This window comes from Bubalus bubalis, chromosome 17 (genome assembly GCF_019923935.1).
Source record: "Bubalus bubalis isolate 160015118507 breed Murrah chromosome 17, NDDB_SH_1, whole genome shotgun sequence".
NCBI classification, from domain to species: Eukaryota; Metazoa; Chordata; class Mammalia; order Artiodactyla; family Bovidae; genus Bubalus; species Bubalus bubalis.
Window position 1 is genome coordinate 10486822 of NC_059173.1, and position 17802 is coordinate 10504623.

Genomic DNA, 17802 nt, shown 5'->3' on the forward strand with positions numbered 1-17802 from the left:
GAATTTCCAAAACTCTGTTCAAAGACGGTAAAACCAGGACTTTCTCTGTTCAACAGAAGGAAGAGCAATGTAAATATCTGAGAAAGTTGTTACATGCCACACTGCTTCCCTTACAACCACACAGTAGAGGGCCTGGAAATACTTTGTATAAATAATAACTAATAATAACTTGAAATTTATTTTTTTCCAGAAGAGACTCCACAAATCTAATATCTATTCAAGTAATATGAGTGTATCTCTTAGGTGGAAAGTAGCTTCATCTCCTTGAACAGTGACTTAATCTGTGAATCTAAGAAGAATGGATAGATTCCACCCACTTCAACTAGAGTAGCTACCAATCATGGTACTATATTCTCTTTCACTTCTGTAGCTTAAGGTATGGTTAGAAAAGACTTAAGATGTTGACCACAAACACTCTGCCCAAACCATTAGTGCAGAATAATTCCAGTTCTGGATGCTCTAGTTTTATAGTTTCAAAGAATGGTAGAGCTGCTAGTAGCAAAAGCAAGAGTTGACTCCAACGGATCTAGGCCCCTGCAATAGAATCTTTTCTGTGAGCATAACAATGGTGTCTGGGTGTCTGCATCACGCCGAGCCTCTTGCTTTAGTTGGTAGAACTTGTACTGTGTCCAGCCATATACTCCACAGTTGAGCAGACCCTGAGATGATGTTGTTAGAGCCTGGAGGAGATGAAGGGGTGATGGAGCCCATCCTTCAGGTTTTCAGAGATTTGAGGAGGAGTTCCATTCCTCTTATTTATACATCATTGTTATATTCACTTCAAAAATCAAGATTTGGTGTTGTTTTTAAAAACCATTTTTCATCTCTTCCTGAACTCACTTTTCACACTGTTCTTTGTCATGAGAGTTAGTCATATTTCTTACCATATACATACAGACAAAGAAGTGGTTTCAATATCCCACCTTATTGCCCCATTTCCTGGGTTAGGCTTGAGGAAACTGCCAAGCAGCATAGTCTGAGAGCCCCAAAAAACCTACTTAAATCTGACAAGGAGGGAAAGAATCATTCTTTTCTTTGTTTCTTTCTCTCTGTTCACCTAGAATAGCTAATTTATCTATTCATTTCACTCTGGATGACAGACAATCATGTCACTATCAGTGTTTCATAAGAACATTACCTGGAAGAGCTTGTCTTTTGTTACCCATCCCTTAAAAAAACATATCAATAAAATGAAATTGGTTAGAGACACACAAGCTCTGAAATGCATGGCAGCACTTTCATAAAGATATCCACCTCCTCAATGGGGAAATTTTCACATTTTTTAGAACTGAATGCAAATAATATATTTTTCTCTTGCAATGTAGAAAGAAATACCCTAAGCGGGGGGCGGGGAATGTGCTTACTGAATTCTGGCAGTGTAAGAGAACAGGATAAGAAAGTGTAAGAACAGACATGCTGGATGTTTTTTTGAAGATGTTACCTGGAGAACATAGAGGGCCATATGAAGTCTGGTGTCCTGTAGTTTTGTCAGCTTTATGATCATCAGAATGACAGCTGTGAAAACACCAAGCACAGATCTTGTTGCCAATTCTGGGTATCTGAGCATAAATTTTTTCAGTATAAACACTTAAGCACTGTGAGAATTACAGGAATAATGAAGACTAGCAGTGAGATAAACCAGTTATATAAACCACTGGCTTCAGGTCTCTTCCAACAGCAAGTCTCCACTGCTATTCCTCAGCGATTAAACTCTGCAGATTATTAAGAATAGTAATGGAAGCAAGACATACTATAGGAAGGACATAAGTTACAATTTTTAACTTATGTTTATTAAGCCTTTTCATAAACTTTATCCAATCTGATCCTCACATTATAACTCTGTGTAGTAGGAATGGCAGGTGTTAATATCTCTGAGTTCTGTCATGACATTTCCTCTCATATTATTTCATGTCTGCTGCTGCTGCTGCTAAGTCGCTTCAGTCGTGTCCGACTGCGCGACCCCATAGACGGCAGCCCACCAGGCTCCGCCGTCCCTGAGATTCTCCAGGCAAGAACGCTGGAGTGGGTTGCCATTTCCTTCTCCTATTTCATGTCTAATTATCTCAATTTCTAAAAACATAAGAAGGAAAAGAAGTTAAGGAGGTTGAGAAAAACTGGAAATATGGGTGGGACCAAAGTAAATTTTATATGCTGGATAGGAATTTGTAGTCATACTTCTTGGTGAAACTACTTTGCTTGATTACAGTCTAACAATTACCCTTTTCACTGCCCAGATCTTTCAGTTAAGATACCCACCTGGGCTCCAGCAGCAAAAGAAGGCCACTGGGTAGAAACGTACTCGCTGTTCCATGATATGAATCACTGCCCACTGTTCACTCCCCAGAAAGCCAGTCGATTTCAGAAACTTCTTGTAAAGTGTCTGGGCTTGAATGAGTAAGACCTAAACATGGGTTAGAGCATTGAGTAGTCTGCCTAACGCTTTCTAAAATTTCCCTGTCTAGCCTGTCATTTTGGAGAGAGCCTTCTCTTAGGATCTGACAGCAGGAAAGACCATCCTCTTATCTTTATTGTCTTTACTATCTGAGATCAGGTTTTTCTTTCTTTTTTTTTTTTTTTTGAGAGAAAATTCTCCAGAGTGATCTTTTGCTTGGCCAGGGAAATGGACAAATGTTAGTCAAACCTGTGGTTATCATGTTCAATATAATTTACATCAACCCTAAAGCTTTTATTTTTCTCAATGAGGTTACTTGCAATAATGCATGGGAAATTAAAACTAAGATATAACCAGATTCTCTTGTAAAACACTTTCTTAGAGGTTGTGTTAGTGTTCTAGCTTAATACCTTTTAAATAAATTCTTTAGCACTTGGCAGAGCTTAATATTCTCAGCTCCCCCCAAAAAAAGTTTTAGGAAGTTTCTTACTATCTTTAGATGGAAAACAGATTGTTTTTCCCTTCCAACTGGGAACAATTTGAATATGCTTTAGTTAACAAAATAAATATACGTTAGTTAAATATCTTTTCTGTGGGGGAGTGAGTTAGGTAATAAACCTGAGCTTCCCAGGTGGCTCTGTGGTAAAGAATCTGCCCACCAATGCAGGAGACGTGGGTTCTATCCCTGGGTGGGGAAGATCTCCCTGGAGAAGGAAATGGCAACCCACTCCAGTATTCTTGCTTGGGAAATCCCATGGACAAAGGAGCCTGGGTGGGGCTACAGTCCATAGAACTGCAAAAGAGTTGGACACAACTTCAGTGACTAAAACAAATAAAACAATAACAACAAAAAAATGTGACCAAATCTGAAACTTTTTTCAAATAATCCAGATCTTCCTGGTGGCTCAGACAGTAAAGTATCTGCCTTCAATGTGGGAAACCCGGATTCGATTCCTGGGTCAGGAAGATCCCCTGGAGAAAGAAATGGCAATCCACTCCAGCACTCTTGCCGGGAAAATCCCATGACGGAGGAGCCTGATAGGCTACAGTCCATGGGGTTGCAAAGAAGTCGGACATGACTGAGCGACTTCACTTTCACTTTTCACTAAGTTAATAACCCAATTCCTTAAGTTAAGTCATGCATTTTCCTTTACCCACAGACACAGGAATCAAAAGGAGGCGGAAGCTTGATTTGAGATTATTTATGTCTAGTAGAAATCAGTTTACCATCTGCTGATTAAAAAAGAATCAGAATGCCAGTTCTGAATGCCCACTGAAGTCTGGGTTATTCTGAAGGAGCAAACAGGAATCCCCAGGGTCTCATGTTTAGGGAGACCTGTCTCTCTTGTCAATCAGTTCTAAGTGAAAACCATCAAGGCCATTTTAACATAAAGTAGTCACTGTGCTTTCTTTACCAAGTCACTGATTTGATCAAAGCTACCTCCATAAATTACTTTTGAATTATCAAAGAAAATACTCCACAATTGCATTTCATTCACACATGCTAGGTATGCTAGCAAAAAAGAAAAAATCTGTGGGATAAAGTTGGTCTACAAGCATAATTTATAATCCCTGAACTAGCATGTAAAGAGGAGAAAACGATACTGAAAAGTAGATTTGGCAAATAAAAAGGCATATTTCCTTGCTTACTGATTTTGTCCTAGGCAGTTATATATAAATAACATATTGTCCCACAGATGATTATTTGTCCATCATTCTGATGATATCAAAGGAATATTTAGTAACTGTATAACCACTCTGTACTTTAAACTCAGTTAGATATAGGATAAGTGCAAATTTATATTCAATAAAGAACTGAGAAAAGAAAACTCTAATTATTTGGAAAATTAAATCAAAGAACATGTTCTGTGCTCCAGAAAATCATACTATATAAAGAATATGCTTGACACACACTAGTTTTTTGGTCTGGTCCTTCATGAGGATCCACAGGAACACATACTAGTTCTAGAGTGAGCATAATTCTCACCTAATGAATACAGGCTCTTTTCCCCACTTACCATTTGACCTTGGGAAGTACAAAAAACTGAGGAAGTAATTAAATTATCAATATGTACCAGTCACTTTCTTGGTTCTAGGACTATAAGAAGTGCCTCTGTACCACATCTTTCCCAGGCAGGCCCAGAAATATTACACCACCTCACCCCACCCCATCCCACTTTCCATAAAGGCAGATGGGGAGGTACAGTACCACAATGGTGAAGAAGCTGAGTACAAAGCTGGCCAAGAAAATGATGAGCCCATAAAAATAAAGTGTGCTACAGACTGATGTGTTGGCAGAAGGCAGGAGCTCAGCCATGGCTGGTGGTGGTGAGTACATCAGGATACACCTAGGAAGAGAATCAATGGTCAGGAGTGTTGCTACAGGTTTAAGACCAGAGAGATAGCTATTTGGTGCGACAAAAGTTAATGAGTATGTAATTTTACTTACGGAGAAGGCAATGGCACCCCACTCCAGTACTCTTGCCTGGAAAATACCATGGACAGAGGAGCCTGGTAGGCTGCAGTCCATGGGGTCGCTAAGAGTCAGACACGACTGAGTGACTTTACTTTCACTTTCCCTTTCATGCATTGGAGTGAGAAATGGCAACCCACTCCAGTGTTCTTGCCTGGAGAATCCCAGGGACAGGGGAGCCTGGTGGGCTTCCGTCTGTGGGGTCGCACAGAGTCGGACACGACTGAAGTGACTTAGCAGCAGCAATTTTACTTATCATCTAGCTAAGCCTTGTCTATAATATCTTGTTCCTTCTACTGAAACATTCTCATCTAGTCACTTTATGTCATATTTCTACTTAATGTATTTTTAGCCTTGACTATAGCCCCTAGCCATAGCCCATGTAAAATACAAGCACCTTGGCCAGCATGGATGTACAAAGTCTTCTTCCATCTTTATTTATAGAAAAGAATAGGTGTAGTCTACCATGGAAATGATAGGTTTGTCCTCACTTACCTGTGGCTCTGGCTGAAGTTGCGGAAACATTCACTGACATTGCCCAAACAGAATACAGGTACCATCAACAGTAGAGGTATCAGACTGGGAGGAAAAAAAATTATCACCCTAACATTCAGACTTTTTTATGCCTTTTCCCCTGTGCAAAATATTCTCCTATCCTTCTCCCAATACCATTACCCTACCCACTCTTCATGAAAACCTACACATTTAATTTCTTCAAGAAAAATACTTCAAAAACTTTAAGTATACTTTTGTTTCAAGTTCCTGCTGAAATGAAGCACGAAATGCATTTTATATCTAGGTTAATAAAACCTAACAGATTTTCACAGAGAGTCTCTGGGAACTGTGGGCTTCCCAGGTGGCAAAGTAGTAAAGACATAAGAGATGTGAGTTCAGTTTCTGGGTTGGGAGGGTTCCCTGAGCAGAAAATGGCAACCCACTCCAGTATTCTTGCTTGGAAAATTCTATGGACAGAGGAACTTGGCAGGCTACAGTCCATGGTATTGCAGAGTCGGACATGACTGAGTGACTAAGCATGCACTCTGGGAGTTGCATGATCAGATTAAAAAACCAAGTGGGTCAAAATGAAAAATCTATCAAGGACCTATGTGATCTGTCCATTCCCTAAGAAATTTTCCAAAACACAGTCTTAAGCAGTTATTTATCCAGCTTAATATATGCAGATTCCTATAACTGGAAAAGATCCAGGAGTAAAAGATTACAATGTCTAAAATCAACTCAATGTGACCATCACTTTAGGTGAGATACAGATCCTTTCTGAGTTTAGTAAAAGAGTCTCACCCAATGTTTTAAACGTGAATAAGTTCTTGAAAATCATCTATTACAGCTTTCATGATATATGAAAAGGAATTAGAAGTCAAAAGACTTAAAGGAAAAATATTCACTCAAGGTCACATACAGTTAACAGCAGAATTGGGGCTAAAACCCAATCTGTAACTTCAAATTGCTTGCCTATTTTACCTGGGAAAATGAAATCAGTGATTACACATTTGTTGCTTCCTACTCAATAAAGCTATGTGAGGACCAAGGAGTGACAGAATGAATGGAAATAAGAGCTCTGTCCTTTTAATTGTTCCCACCTGGACCCAAGAATGATGAGTGTACACCACACTAGGAAGAAAAAAAAAATCTTACCTGGACAAAATGATGGCTATTTGACCAATTCGGCAGGTATAATCTATAACCTATGAAAATAATAAATGTGAGTAATGTCTTAGGATATTGCCAATCATATTATAATACCAAGTCATCACTTACTATTTGATAGTACAAAAATTCCCAATAACAGGTTTGCTTCAGTTAAGCAATATTTGATAAAAAAAGTAAATAAAATGAATAGTTCCTTAGCACTGAAGATAAAGAGAATTTATCTGTATTATTGTATATTAAAAAATACACCAGTAGCCACAAAGAGGGCCTGCAGAGAGTAGATTAATATAAGATTTGGATACCATAACAAATTTTCTTAAGAAGAAAGGCAAATATGAAATTACACAGTAAATCTTCATCTTCTAATAACTGCTCAATCCTCTCCTCTTTGAAATCAAGGAAGGTGTAAACTGTTCAGACCTTATAGGTGGAGTAAAAGTCTATGTATAAGATGACCAGCAGAACCATTAACAGCCCAGGGTTAGTATAAGACAGAATCAAAAAAGGCACCTTGAATATAAGACCTATCTAGAAGGAACCCATGTTCCCTGCATCGGAAGGTGGATTTTTAACCACTGAACCATGAGGGAAGTCCCCCTGCCCTTCATTTTTATGATGAAAAATTGAGGCCCAAGAAAGGAAGATGATGTGCCCAAGGTCATACAGGAGATAAATGACAGAAATAGGTTTAGAGGACAGATCTCCTAATTTACTTTCAAATGCTCTTTTCACAATGCTAAAATACCACTTATTCATTCAACAAACATTTGCTGCATTTAATCATGTGCATGACAGGATACCACTTTCATTTGTTCTAAAACTGTAGGCTTTGGAAAAAATATGCTGGGAGGCTTTCTAGATTCATTTATTCCATGGTGCTCTTGAACAAAAATTCTCTTTCAAAAAGCCATGACAGAATGGATAAGGCATAAATAAGATGACTAGAAAATTGAGTAAGATAAAATACACACAAAGACAGTTAAAGAAATGAACATTGCTAACAACATAAAAATGTATTCTGCTAAATCACCTAGTGATTTACTTAAAGAATCAAAAATAAGGAAGTAAGAGTACTATACAATGGAATACTATTTAGCAATAGAAAGGAATGAATTACTTATATACAATGAATGAACTTCAAAAGCATTATGCCAAATAAAATAAACCAGACACCAAAATATTTTGTATGATATATAAAATATCTATATGAAATGTCCAGAAAATGAAAATCTATAGAGACAGAAAGTGTATTAGTGGTTGCCTATGGCAGGGTGAGCCAAATACAACATAGAGACTGAACAACAAGGGCAGGGCACCGTATGGAAAACAAATTTAACAGTAAATGTGCATGAAGGATTTTACTGAGTGAAGAAAATATTTTGAAACTGATTTATGATAATTTTACAACCTGGTAAGTTTACTTTTAAAACCACTGAATTGTACACATGAAATAGGTGAATTATATATGTAAGATATGTATACAAAGAAAAGGATCCAGGTATACTGACTTATTTACCAAATGTTCTCTTCTCTTTCTGCAATGCTAGACAGTGTCAACAACTCTTCTGTGACTCAAAGAAGGAACAAGTTGCTTCCTGGATCCATCTTGTTTTCTAATTACCATGCATTTATTCCTCTGCCCTTCTGCAAACCAATATGTGTTACCCACACATACCAACAAAACATGTCAGAGCACAACACTCTGCCTTTCCAATACCCACAACCCAAATCCCATGTAAGCTAGCTGGGCATTTTCCTACCTGCTCACCAAGATCGTCTTCTTTAACAGCAATGATGGATTGGCATAGAACCAAGAAGGATTTCCCTTACTGAAAGGAACTAGGCAGGAATGGTAATACTGTAAATAATGTTTCCTATAATCAAATCCTGTTGGTGGTGGTGGTGGCGGCAGCAGGGGTGGTGATGGTGGCAAAAGAGTAGAGAAATCATGTCAACAGAGTGGACACTCCATGAGTTTTCTCTTTTATTAACTCCCATGAATTCACCTAGTCAGTGCTAAGTGCTAAACAATTTGTCAAAGACATGTGGATTTGTTTTAGCATACTGTTCTTAACTATCTGCTCTGAATAAAACTTACCAGTGAAAAGGTCCTCTGTGCACTCTGGCTAGGTTTCATCCTCAGTTCTTTGTACAAATACCAGATATAATTGATGGTGTAGAAAAATGAGGAGATGTACAATACCTAGATGAAAATCAAAACAACTGATCATACCTGTCCCACTATGGCTTCTTTCAATTTATTTCATTATTTCCTACTGTAAGAATCCTATCTACTGGTCTATTAGTAACTTACCATCTAGTATCTCTATTATGCAAAACTGGGCCAAGTCTGAGAATTCAACCCAGGCCTACCTAAAATATGTCCCAGCGTCCTTATTTTATCCTTTTGACTGTTCAGAGGAACCACATTATCCACCTCCTCTCAGTCAACTGTTCTATTTTTCTGAGGATATCATAGAATCTTTTTCTATTTCATTTTTTAATTGAAAAGGATATCAGAAGGGTACAAACGAACTTTTTTACAAAATAGAAGTAAAATCACAGATGTAGAAAATAAACTTAAGTTTACCAGGGAATAAGGGGTGGGGGAGGGATAAATTGTGAGATTGGGACTGACATATACAGACTCCTATATAAAAAATACTTAACTAGTTAGGACCTACTGTATAGCACAGGGAACTCTACTCAATACTCTGTAATGGCCTATATGGGAAAAGAATCTAAAAAAAGAGTGGATATTTGTTTATGTATAACAGATTCACTTTGCTGTATACCTGAAACTAACACAATATTGTAAATCAACTATACTCCAATAAAAATTTTAAAAATAAAGAAAAGGACATAAGAATTTCCATTTCTAATAATGAAAGCCTAGGCTATCTAAACCAAACTTTCTATTCAAAAGAACTAAACATGAATATTTTTTTAATCTTTAAAAACAATGAAGAGCTGACAAGATTGCAACAAGCCAGCAGGACAAAAATCCAAGAGAAGGAACTTTTGCTTCCATCTTTGATGAAATAAAAGGAATAGAATTTGCACCTCAGCCTTAAAAAACTAAAACCTGGACAAAATACATGAAAACACCCTGTTTCCAAACATCGGATAACAATCAGTACAGAACAGTAATCCCTGAAAAAATAAAAACAAACAAATTGAACCCAGCTAACCAGCTGGGCAAAGTGAGTGTGGTGAAGGGGTATCCAAAAGAAATAAGCTGTCTGTGAGTTGAGACAGATTTCAGTGTTCATGGAGGCCAAGGCAGCTAAAATATGTGAAACAAATTATCAGAGAAGAGGCAGATACATAGAGACCTAGCGCTCTGGAGGTTTGCAGAGGTACCTTCAAGTTTTTGGTTAAGTATTAATCTATACACATGGGAGAGAAAACCATGAAGAAGAGAGAAAGAAGCACCAGAAAGGAGTATGTAGAACAATCTTCAAAAAAAGAATCCCTAAAGGAATAGTTTGTGTCTCCATAAGCCAGTGTGGAAATACTTCCTAATCCATAGGCTGAATGTCAGTATTGTAGAATAATAATGTAAAATCATAAGAAGAGTACTGCCCTACTAATCAAACCAAATTAGCTGTACATGAAATACTGCCCTGCTGCTGCTAAGTTGCTTCAGTCGTGTCCGACTCTGTGCGATCCCATAGATGGCAGCCCACCAGGCTCCCCCGTCCCTGGGATTCTCCAGGCAAGAACACTGGAGTGGGTTGCCATTTCCTTCTCTAATGCAGGAAAGTGAAAAGTGAAAGTGAAGTCGCTCAGTCCTGTCCAACTCTTGGCGACCCCATGGACTGCGGCCCACCAGGCTCCTTACTGCCTTAACTAAGCTTAAAAGCAAGCCTTCAAAAAAAACAAAAGATCAAACAAACGCAGAGTTAACTACATTGAAGACAAAATTCCTGAATTTAAAGGGGATTTATATGTATATATAAAACCTAATACTCAACAATATAAAATCTATAATATCTGGTGTGTATTAAAATATTTTAAGTCATGTAGATAGGCAGGAAATTATGGCCCATAATCAAGAGAAAAATTAATCAATAGCAATGGACCCAGAAACAACATAGATTATAAAAATTAGGGGAAAAAAGTTAAAGGAACTATTGTAAATATACTCAGTATGTCCAAGAAGGTAGAGGAAAGCATTTGCACAACATTGAGAAATGAAAGGTATAAAAAAGATCAAAGTTGAAAGTCTAGAGATGAAAAATATATGGAATTTAAAATACGGAGAATTAGAAACTGCAAAAAATTAGTAAACTTGAAGACACAGAAATGGAAACTAAAATGAGACACCTAGAGATAAAAGATTTTGAAAAAAGGAAACAAAACTTCAGTAAGTTATGTAACAATACAAGCAGGCTAATAATCCCTAATATGGAATTGGAATTCCAGCAGGAGTAGAGAGGAAGGGAGGAAAAAAATATATTTGAGGGAATAATAACCAAAAATTTTCCAAATTTGATGAAAATACAAACCACCATGTCCAAGAAACTTAATAAAACCAAACATAAGAAACATGAAGAAACCATACCAAGGTACAACATAATCATGAAATTAGATGTCAAAATCCTCAACAAAATATTAGCAAACCAAATTAAACAATACATAAAAAGGAACATACACCATGATCAAGTGGAATTTATCCCAGAATGCAAGAATGGTTCAATATCCACAAATCAGTCAGTGTGGTATACCATATTAACAAACAGGAAAATAAAAATCATGATGATCACAATAGATGCAGAAAAAGCTTCTGACAAAATTCAATATCCATTTATGAAAAAAACTCTCCACAAATTGGGTATAGAGGGAACATACCTCAATATAATAAAGGTCATGGATGACAAAACCACAGCTAATATCATACTCAACAGTGAAAAGTGGTCCTCGAAGATCAGGAATAAGACAAGGGTGCCTATTTTCACCACTTCTATTCAACAGTAATAGAAATCTTAGCTACAGCAATCAGACAAGAAAAAGAAAAGGCTTCCAAGTTAGAAGAGAAGAAGTAAAATGGTCACTATCTGTAGATGACATGATACTACACATAGAGAACCATAAAATCTCTACCAAAAAATGACTAGAGCTCATCGGTGAATTCAGTAAAGTTGCAAGACACAAGACTGATATACAAAAATCTGTTGCTTTTCTATACATTAATAAAGAACTATCAGAAAGAGAAAGCAAAAAAACCAATTCCATTTAAAACAGCATAAAAAAATAAACTTAACTAAAGAAGTGAAAGACATATTCTGAAAACTATAGACAAAGGAAATTTTAAATGATACAAAGAAATGGAAAGATACACCATGTTTATGGATTGGAAGAATTAATATTGTTAAAATGTCCATAGTATCCAAAGCAATCTACAGACTCAAGGCAACAATCTCTATCAAAATACCTAGGAGTACTAGAACAAATAATCCTAAAATTTATATGGAACCACAGAAGACCCAGAATAGCCAAAGAAAGCTTGAGAAAATAGAACAAAGCTAGAAGTATCACATTCCCTGACTTTAGACTACAGTACAAAGGTATGTCATCAAAACAGTATGGTATTGGCATAAAAACAGGCACATAGATCAATGGAACAAAATAATGAGCCCAGAAATTAACCACACACTTTTGGTCAATTAATCTATCAAAAGAGGCAAAAATAAACAATGTGAAAAGATACTCATCAATAAGTGTTGCTGGGAAAACTGGACAGCTATGTGTAAAAGGATGAAATTCAAACATTTTACCACACCATATAGTGCCTCCCTTGGTGGCTCAGCAGTAAAGAATCAGCCTGCCAGGCAGCAGATGCAGGTTTGATCCCTGAGTCAGGAAGATCTGTGCAAAAGGAAATGGCAACCCACTCCAGTATTTCTGCCTCAGCAATCCCATGGACAGAGGAGCCTAGTGTGCTACAGTCTAAGGGGTCGCAAAAAATTGGACATGACTTAGCAACCAAACAACAACTATTATGATCACACCATATACAAAAATAAACTAAAAGTGGATCAAAGACCTAAATGTAGGACAGGAAACCATAAAACTCTTAGAAGAAAACATAGGCAGAATACTATGACACAGAAATATTTTTTAGGATGTCTCCTTATGCAAAGGAAACAAAAGCAAAATAAACAAACGAGATCTTATTAAACTTAAAAGCTTTCGCCCAGCAAAGCAAACCACTGAGAAAAAGAAAAGACAAACTACAGAACAGGAGAAAATATTTGCAAATGATATATCCAATATGGAGCTAATATATGAATATCTCATACAACTCAATATCAAGAAGCCAAAAACCAAATTTTTAAATGGGCAGAAGAACTGAATAGACATTTTTCCAAAGAAGACATACAGATAGCCAACAGGCACACACAAAAATGTTCAATGTTGCTAATTATCAGGATAATGCAAATAAAAACCACAATGAGATATTATCTCACATCTGTCAGAATGGATATCGCCAAAATGACCACCAATAACAAATGTTGATGAGGATGTGGGGAAAAGGAGAACCCTAGAACAGCTGGGAATGTAAACTGGTTCAGCCACTATGGAAAACAGTATGGAGGTTCCTGAAAAAAATATAATTACCGTATGATCCAGCAATTCTACTTCTGAGCATATATAGCCAAAGAAAAAGAAAACAGTAATTTGAAACGACAATTTCAAACTCCAATATTCATAGCAGCATTACTTATATAACCAAGATATGGAAGAAACTTAACTGTCCATCAACAAATGAACAGATACAAAATATGTGGTATATAAATAAATAAATAAACACACACACTAGAATATTACTTAGCCATAAGAAAGAATGAAAATTTGCCATTTACAACAACATAGATGGAATGGGAAAGTATAATGTTTAGTGAAATAATCAGAGAAAGAGAAATACTCTATGTTACTACCTATATGCGGAATCTAAAAAATAAAACAAATTAATAAATACAACAAAACAGAAACAAACTCACAGATATACCAAATAAACAACTGGTTGTGCTAAGCTGCTTCAGTCCTGTGTGACTCTTTGGGACCCTATGGATTATAACCACTTGTTTATATTCTTGCCTGGAATATTAACAAGTGGTTACCAGTGGAAAAAAACAGATGAGGGAGGGGCAAAAAATTGGGTAAGGGATGAACAACTACAAGCTACTATGTATAAAATAAACAATATACAAAGATATATTATACAGCACAAAGAATATAGCCAATATTTTATAACTTTAAACAGAGTATAATCTATTAAAAAGTGAATCACTATGTAGTACATCTGAAACTAATAAAATATTATGCATCAATTATATATTAATTAAAAAAAAGAAATTCTGACACATGCTACAACATGGATACACCTTGAAGACATTAAGCTCGGTGAAACAAGCTAACACAAAAGGTCAAATACTGTATTATTCTACTGATATGAGGTACCCAGTGCTTCCCAGGTGGCGCTAGTGGTAAAGAACCCACCTACCAATGCAGGAGACAAAAGAGACCTGGGTTCAATCCCTGCATTGGGAAGATCCCCTAGAAGAGGGCATGGCAACCCACTCCAGTATTCTTGCCTGGAGAATCTCCATGGACAGAGGAGCCTTGTGGGCTATAGTCCACAGGGTCGCAAAGAGTCAGACATGACGAGTCAGACAAGAAGCAACTTAGTACACACATGAGGTACCCAGAGTAGTCAAATTCATAGGTGGTTACCAGAGGCTGGAAGGTACAAGAAATGGAGAGGTATTATTTAAAAGATACAGAATTTCAGTCTGGGATAATAAAAATATCTGGAGGTGAACAGTGGTAATAGTTGCACAACAATGTGAATGTATACTGCTGAACTGTATACATAAAAGTTGCTAAAATACTAAAGTTTGTTATGTATTTTTACCAAAACCTAAAATTTTTTAACAGTTAAATGGAAAATTCTATGTTAAATGTGTTTTACCACAATTTCAAAAACTACAACTAATTCATTAAATAAATAAGCTACTGTTTTTAAGCCCTCTATAGCCCATCCCTTCCACTGATTACAAACAAAAACTATCTGGTAAAAATATAAAAATCAACTACTTGAGGACTGTGAAAAGTAAACAAAAGCAAGTGGATTACAGAAGACAGTCAAATGTGAAGAAGTGAACTGCACAGAAATAAGTTTCCCAAACTTTTTCTCACAGTTTTGCCTCAAAGGTGTGCCCCGATCATGCTGCTGCTCAATGTAGGCACCTAACACTCTAATAGAAACCCATCCTTTAGGCTACAGAAACCAGAGAAGGGCTCCCATCAGATAGGAAGGTATGGAAAAGTATGGGGAGAATCCCAGAAATGATAAGAGTCAGAAATGAGGATGCTCTGATTCTGTGTGTGATTCCATATAAGTCTCAGCCTAATCCCTACACCATGCATGAGCTTGGCAGTCCCAAAACAGCATAGCCAAGGCTTAAAGAAATAGACTGAGATCTGAAACACTGCCTAAAAATGATGAGATGATAATTACATTCTATATATAAAGAAAAGAAAAATGTCACTGACTCTCATGGGAGAATATAATCATCAAACGCCAACTCAGGAATGAGCCAGATGTTGGCAACATCCAACCGGTATTTTTATTTTTATTTTTTTGCTGTCTGTAGCAGAGTTTTATTAAAGTGTAAAGGGATAGAGAAAGCTTCTGACATAGACATCAGAAGGGGACATAAACAGTGCCCCCTTGTTAGTTTTTAGCAAAGCATTACATGCTGATTACCAAGCATTTTGAGATAGTTGTTAATTTTTAGCAAAGCTTTCTATACTGGTTAGCAAGCATTTTGAGATAGAATTGGCACAAAGAGAGTCATCTCTGGCCATAAAACAATTGACATGAATCTTGAAGACAGGCAGATTTCCAAGCAAATACAGAGGTTCATTAATATAGCTTATTAAGAAAAACATTTTCATGAGTAAGACGTATTGGTTTGCTGAGCCATTAGCAGCTCAAGGCTTGAGAAAAACGAGTTCAGGAGGAACCAAGTGTCGTCATGGAGCCTCCTTTAATCCTGTGTAAAAGAAAGAAAGTCAAGTCGCTCAGTCGTGTCCAACTCTTTGTGACCCCACAGACTGTAGTCTACCAGGTTCCTCCATCCATGGGATTTTCCAGGCAAGAATACTGGAATGGGTTGCCATTTCCTTCTCCCCACCCAGTATGTTTAAAAGCAACTATTTACAATGCATTTAAGGAGAAAAAAGTAATGCTGAAAATTCTCCAAGCCAGGCTTCAGCAATACGTGAACCGTGAACTTCCAGATGTTCAAGCTGGTTTTAGAAAAGGCAGAGGAACCAGAGATCAAATTGCCAACATCCGCTGGATCATGGAAAAAGCAAGAGAGTTCCAGAAAAACATCTATTTCTGCTTTATTGACTGTGCCAAAGCCTTTGACTGTGTGGATCACAACATACTGTGGAAAATTCTGAAAGAGATGGGAATACCAGACCACCTGACCTGCCTCTTGAGAAACCTATATGCAAGTCAGGAAGCAACAGTTAGAACTGGACATGGAACAACAGACTAGTTCCAAACAGGAAAAGGAGTACGTCAAGGCTGTATATTGTCACCTTGCTTATTTAACTTATATGCAGAGTACATCATGAGAAACGCTAGGCTGGAAGAAGCAGGAGCTGGAATCAAGATTGCCGGGAGAAATATCAATAACCTCAGATATGCAGATGACACCACCCTTATGGCAGAAAGTGAAGGGGAATTAAAAAGCCTCTTGATGAAAGTGAAAGTGGAGAGTGTAAAAGTTGGCTTAAAGCTCAACATTCAGAAAACGAAGATCATGGCATCTGGTCCCATCACTTCATGGGAAATAGATGGGGAAACAGTGGAAACAGTGTCAGACTTTATTTTGGGGGGCTCCAAAATCACTGCAGATGGTGACTGCAGCCATGAAATTAAAAGACGCTTACTCCCTGGAAGGAAAGTTATGACCAACCTAGATAGCATATTGAAAAGCAGAGACATTACTTTGCCAACAAAGGTCTGTCTAGTCAAGGCTATGGTTTTTCCTGTGGTCATGTATGGATGTGAGAGTTGGACTGTGAAGAGGGCTGAGCGCCGAAGAATTGATGCTTTTGAACTGTGGTGTTAGAGAAGACTCTTGAGAGTCCCTTGGACTGCAAGGACATCCAACCAGTCCATCCTAAAGGAGATCAGCCCTGGGATTTCTTTGGAAGGAATGATGCTAAAGCTGAAACTCCAGTACTTTGGCCACCTCATGCGAAGAGCTGACTCATTGGAAAAGAGTCTGATGCTAGGAGGGATTGGGGGCAGGAGGAGAAGGGGACGACAGAGGATGATATGGCTGGATGTCATCACCGACTCGATGGACGTGAGTTTGAGTAAACTCCGGGAGTTGGTGATGGAGAGGGAGGCCTGGCGTGCTGCGATTCATGGGGTCGCAAAGAGTCGGACACGACTGAGCGACTGAACTGAACTGAACTGAACTGAAGGGAAAAAACACTTGAAATAATTTTAGGGGTGAAAGAAATAGGAATGTTTATTAACTTGATTGCAGTGATGATTTCATACATATATTAAAAATGTACACTTTAAATATATGTAGTTTTTGAATACATAGCTCAATAAAGTTCAAAAAATAAAGTAACATTAATCACATCTGTGCCAAACACAAAGTAATTGTTATTAGCGACAGTTTTATAGATTTAGGAGACTGAGTTCGGAAAGATGAAGTATTTGCCTAAGGTCACAAAGTTAATCAGGTCCAGGATTCCAATGCAGATTTTTTTCTTCTAGTAAGATAATGCTCAAAAGCCTTCAAGCTAGGCTTCAACAGTACATGAACTGAGAACTTCCAGATGTACAAGCTGGATTTAGAAAAGGCAGAGGAGCCAAAGATCAAGTTGCCAATATCCACTGGCTCACAGAAAAAGCAAGAGAATTCCAGAAAAACTTCTCCTTCATGGACTACAGTAAAACCTTTGACTGTTGTGGATCACAACAAACTGTGGAAAATTCTTAAAGAGAATTTTACCAGACCACCATACCTGCCTTCTGAGAAACCGGTATATAGGTCAAGAAACAACAGTTAGAACCGGACATGGAACAATGGACTGGTTCAAAATTAAGAAAAGAGTACATCAAAGACTGTATATTGTCACCCTGCTTGTTTAACTCATATACAGAGTACCTCATGTGAAATGCCAGGCTGGATAAAGCACAAGCTAGAATCAAGATTGCCAG

General features: G+C 37.4%; 1 protein-coding gene across 6 annotated transcripts in view; it reads right to left on the reverse strand.

Annotated features, from left to right (window-relative positions):
• Positions 1-242: 242 nt before the first annotated feature.
• TMEM116 (transmembrane protein 116) overlaps positions 243-17802 on the reverse strand; it is a 36929-nt gene continuing 19369 nt past the window's right edge. For 4 of the 6 annotated variants that reach the window (XM_006052977.4, XM_044930083.2, XM_006052976.4 and 1 more), the window contains 7 exons: positions 8632-8736; positions 6519-6568; positions 5361-5444; positions 4602-4740; positions 2257-2401; positions 1442-1515; positions 243-680 (listed from right to left, as the gene is read on the reverse strand). In XM_006052977.4, the coding sequence (XP_006053039.3) occupies positions 474-680; positions 1442-1515; positions 2257-2401; positions 4602-4740; positions 5361-5444; positions 6519-6568; positions 8632-8736 (804 nt within the window). In that variant the 3' untranslated portion in view covers positions 243-473. The remainder of the gene's footprint in view (positions 681-1441; positions 1516-2256; positions 2402-4601; positions 4741-5360; positions 5445-6518; positions 6569-8631; positions 8737-17802) is intronic. The other 2 variants (XM_006052978.4, XR_006545506.1) reach the window with 2 other exon arrangements.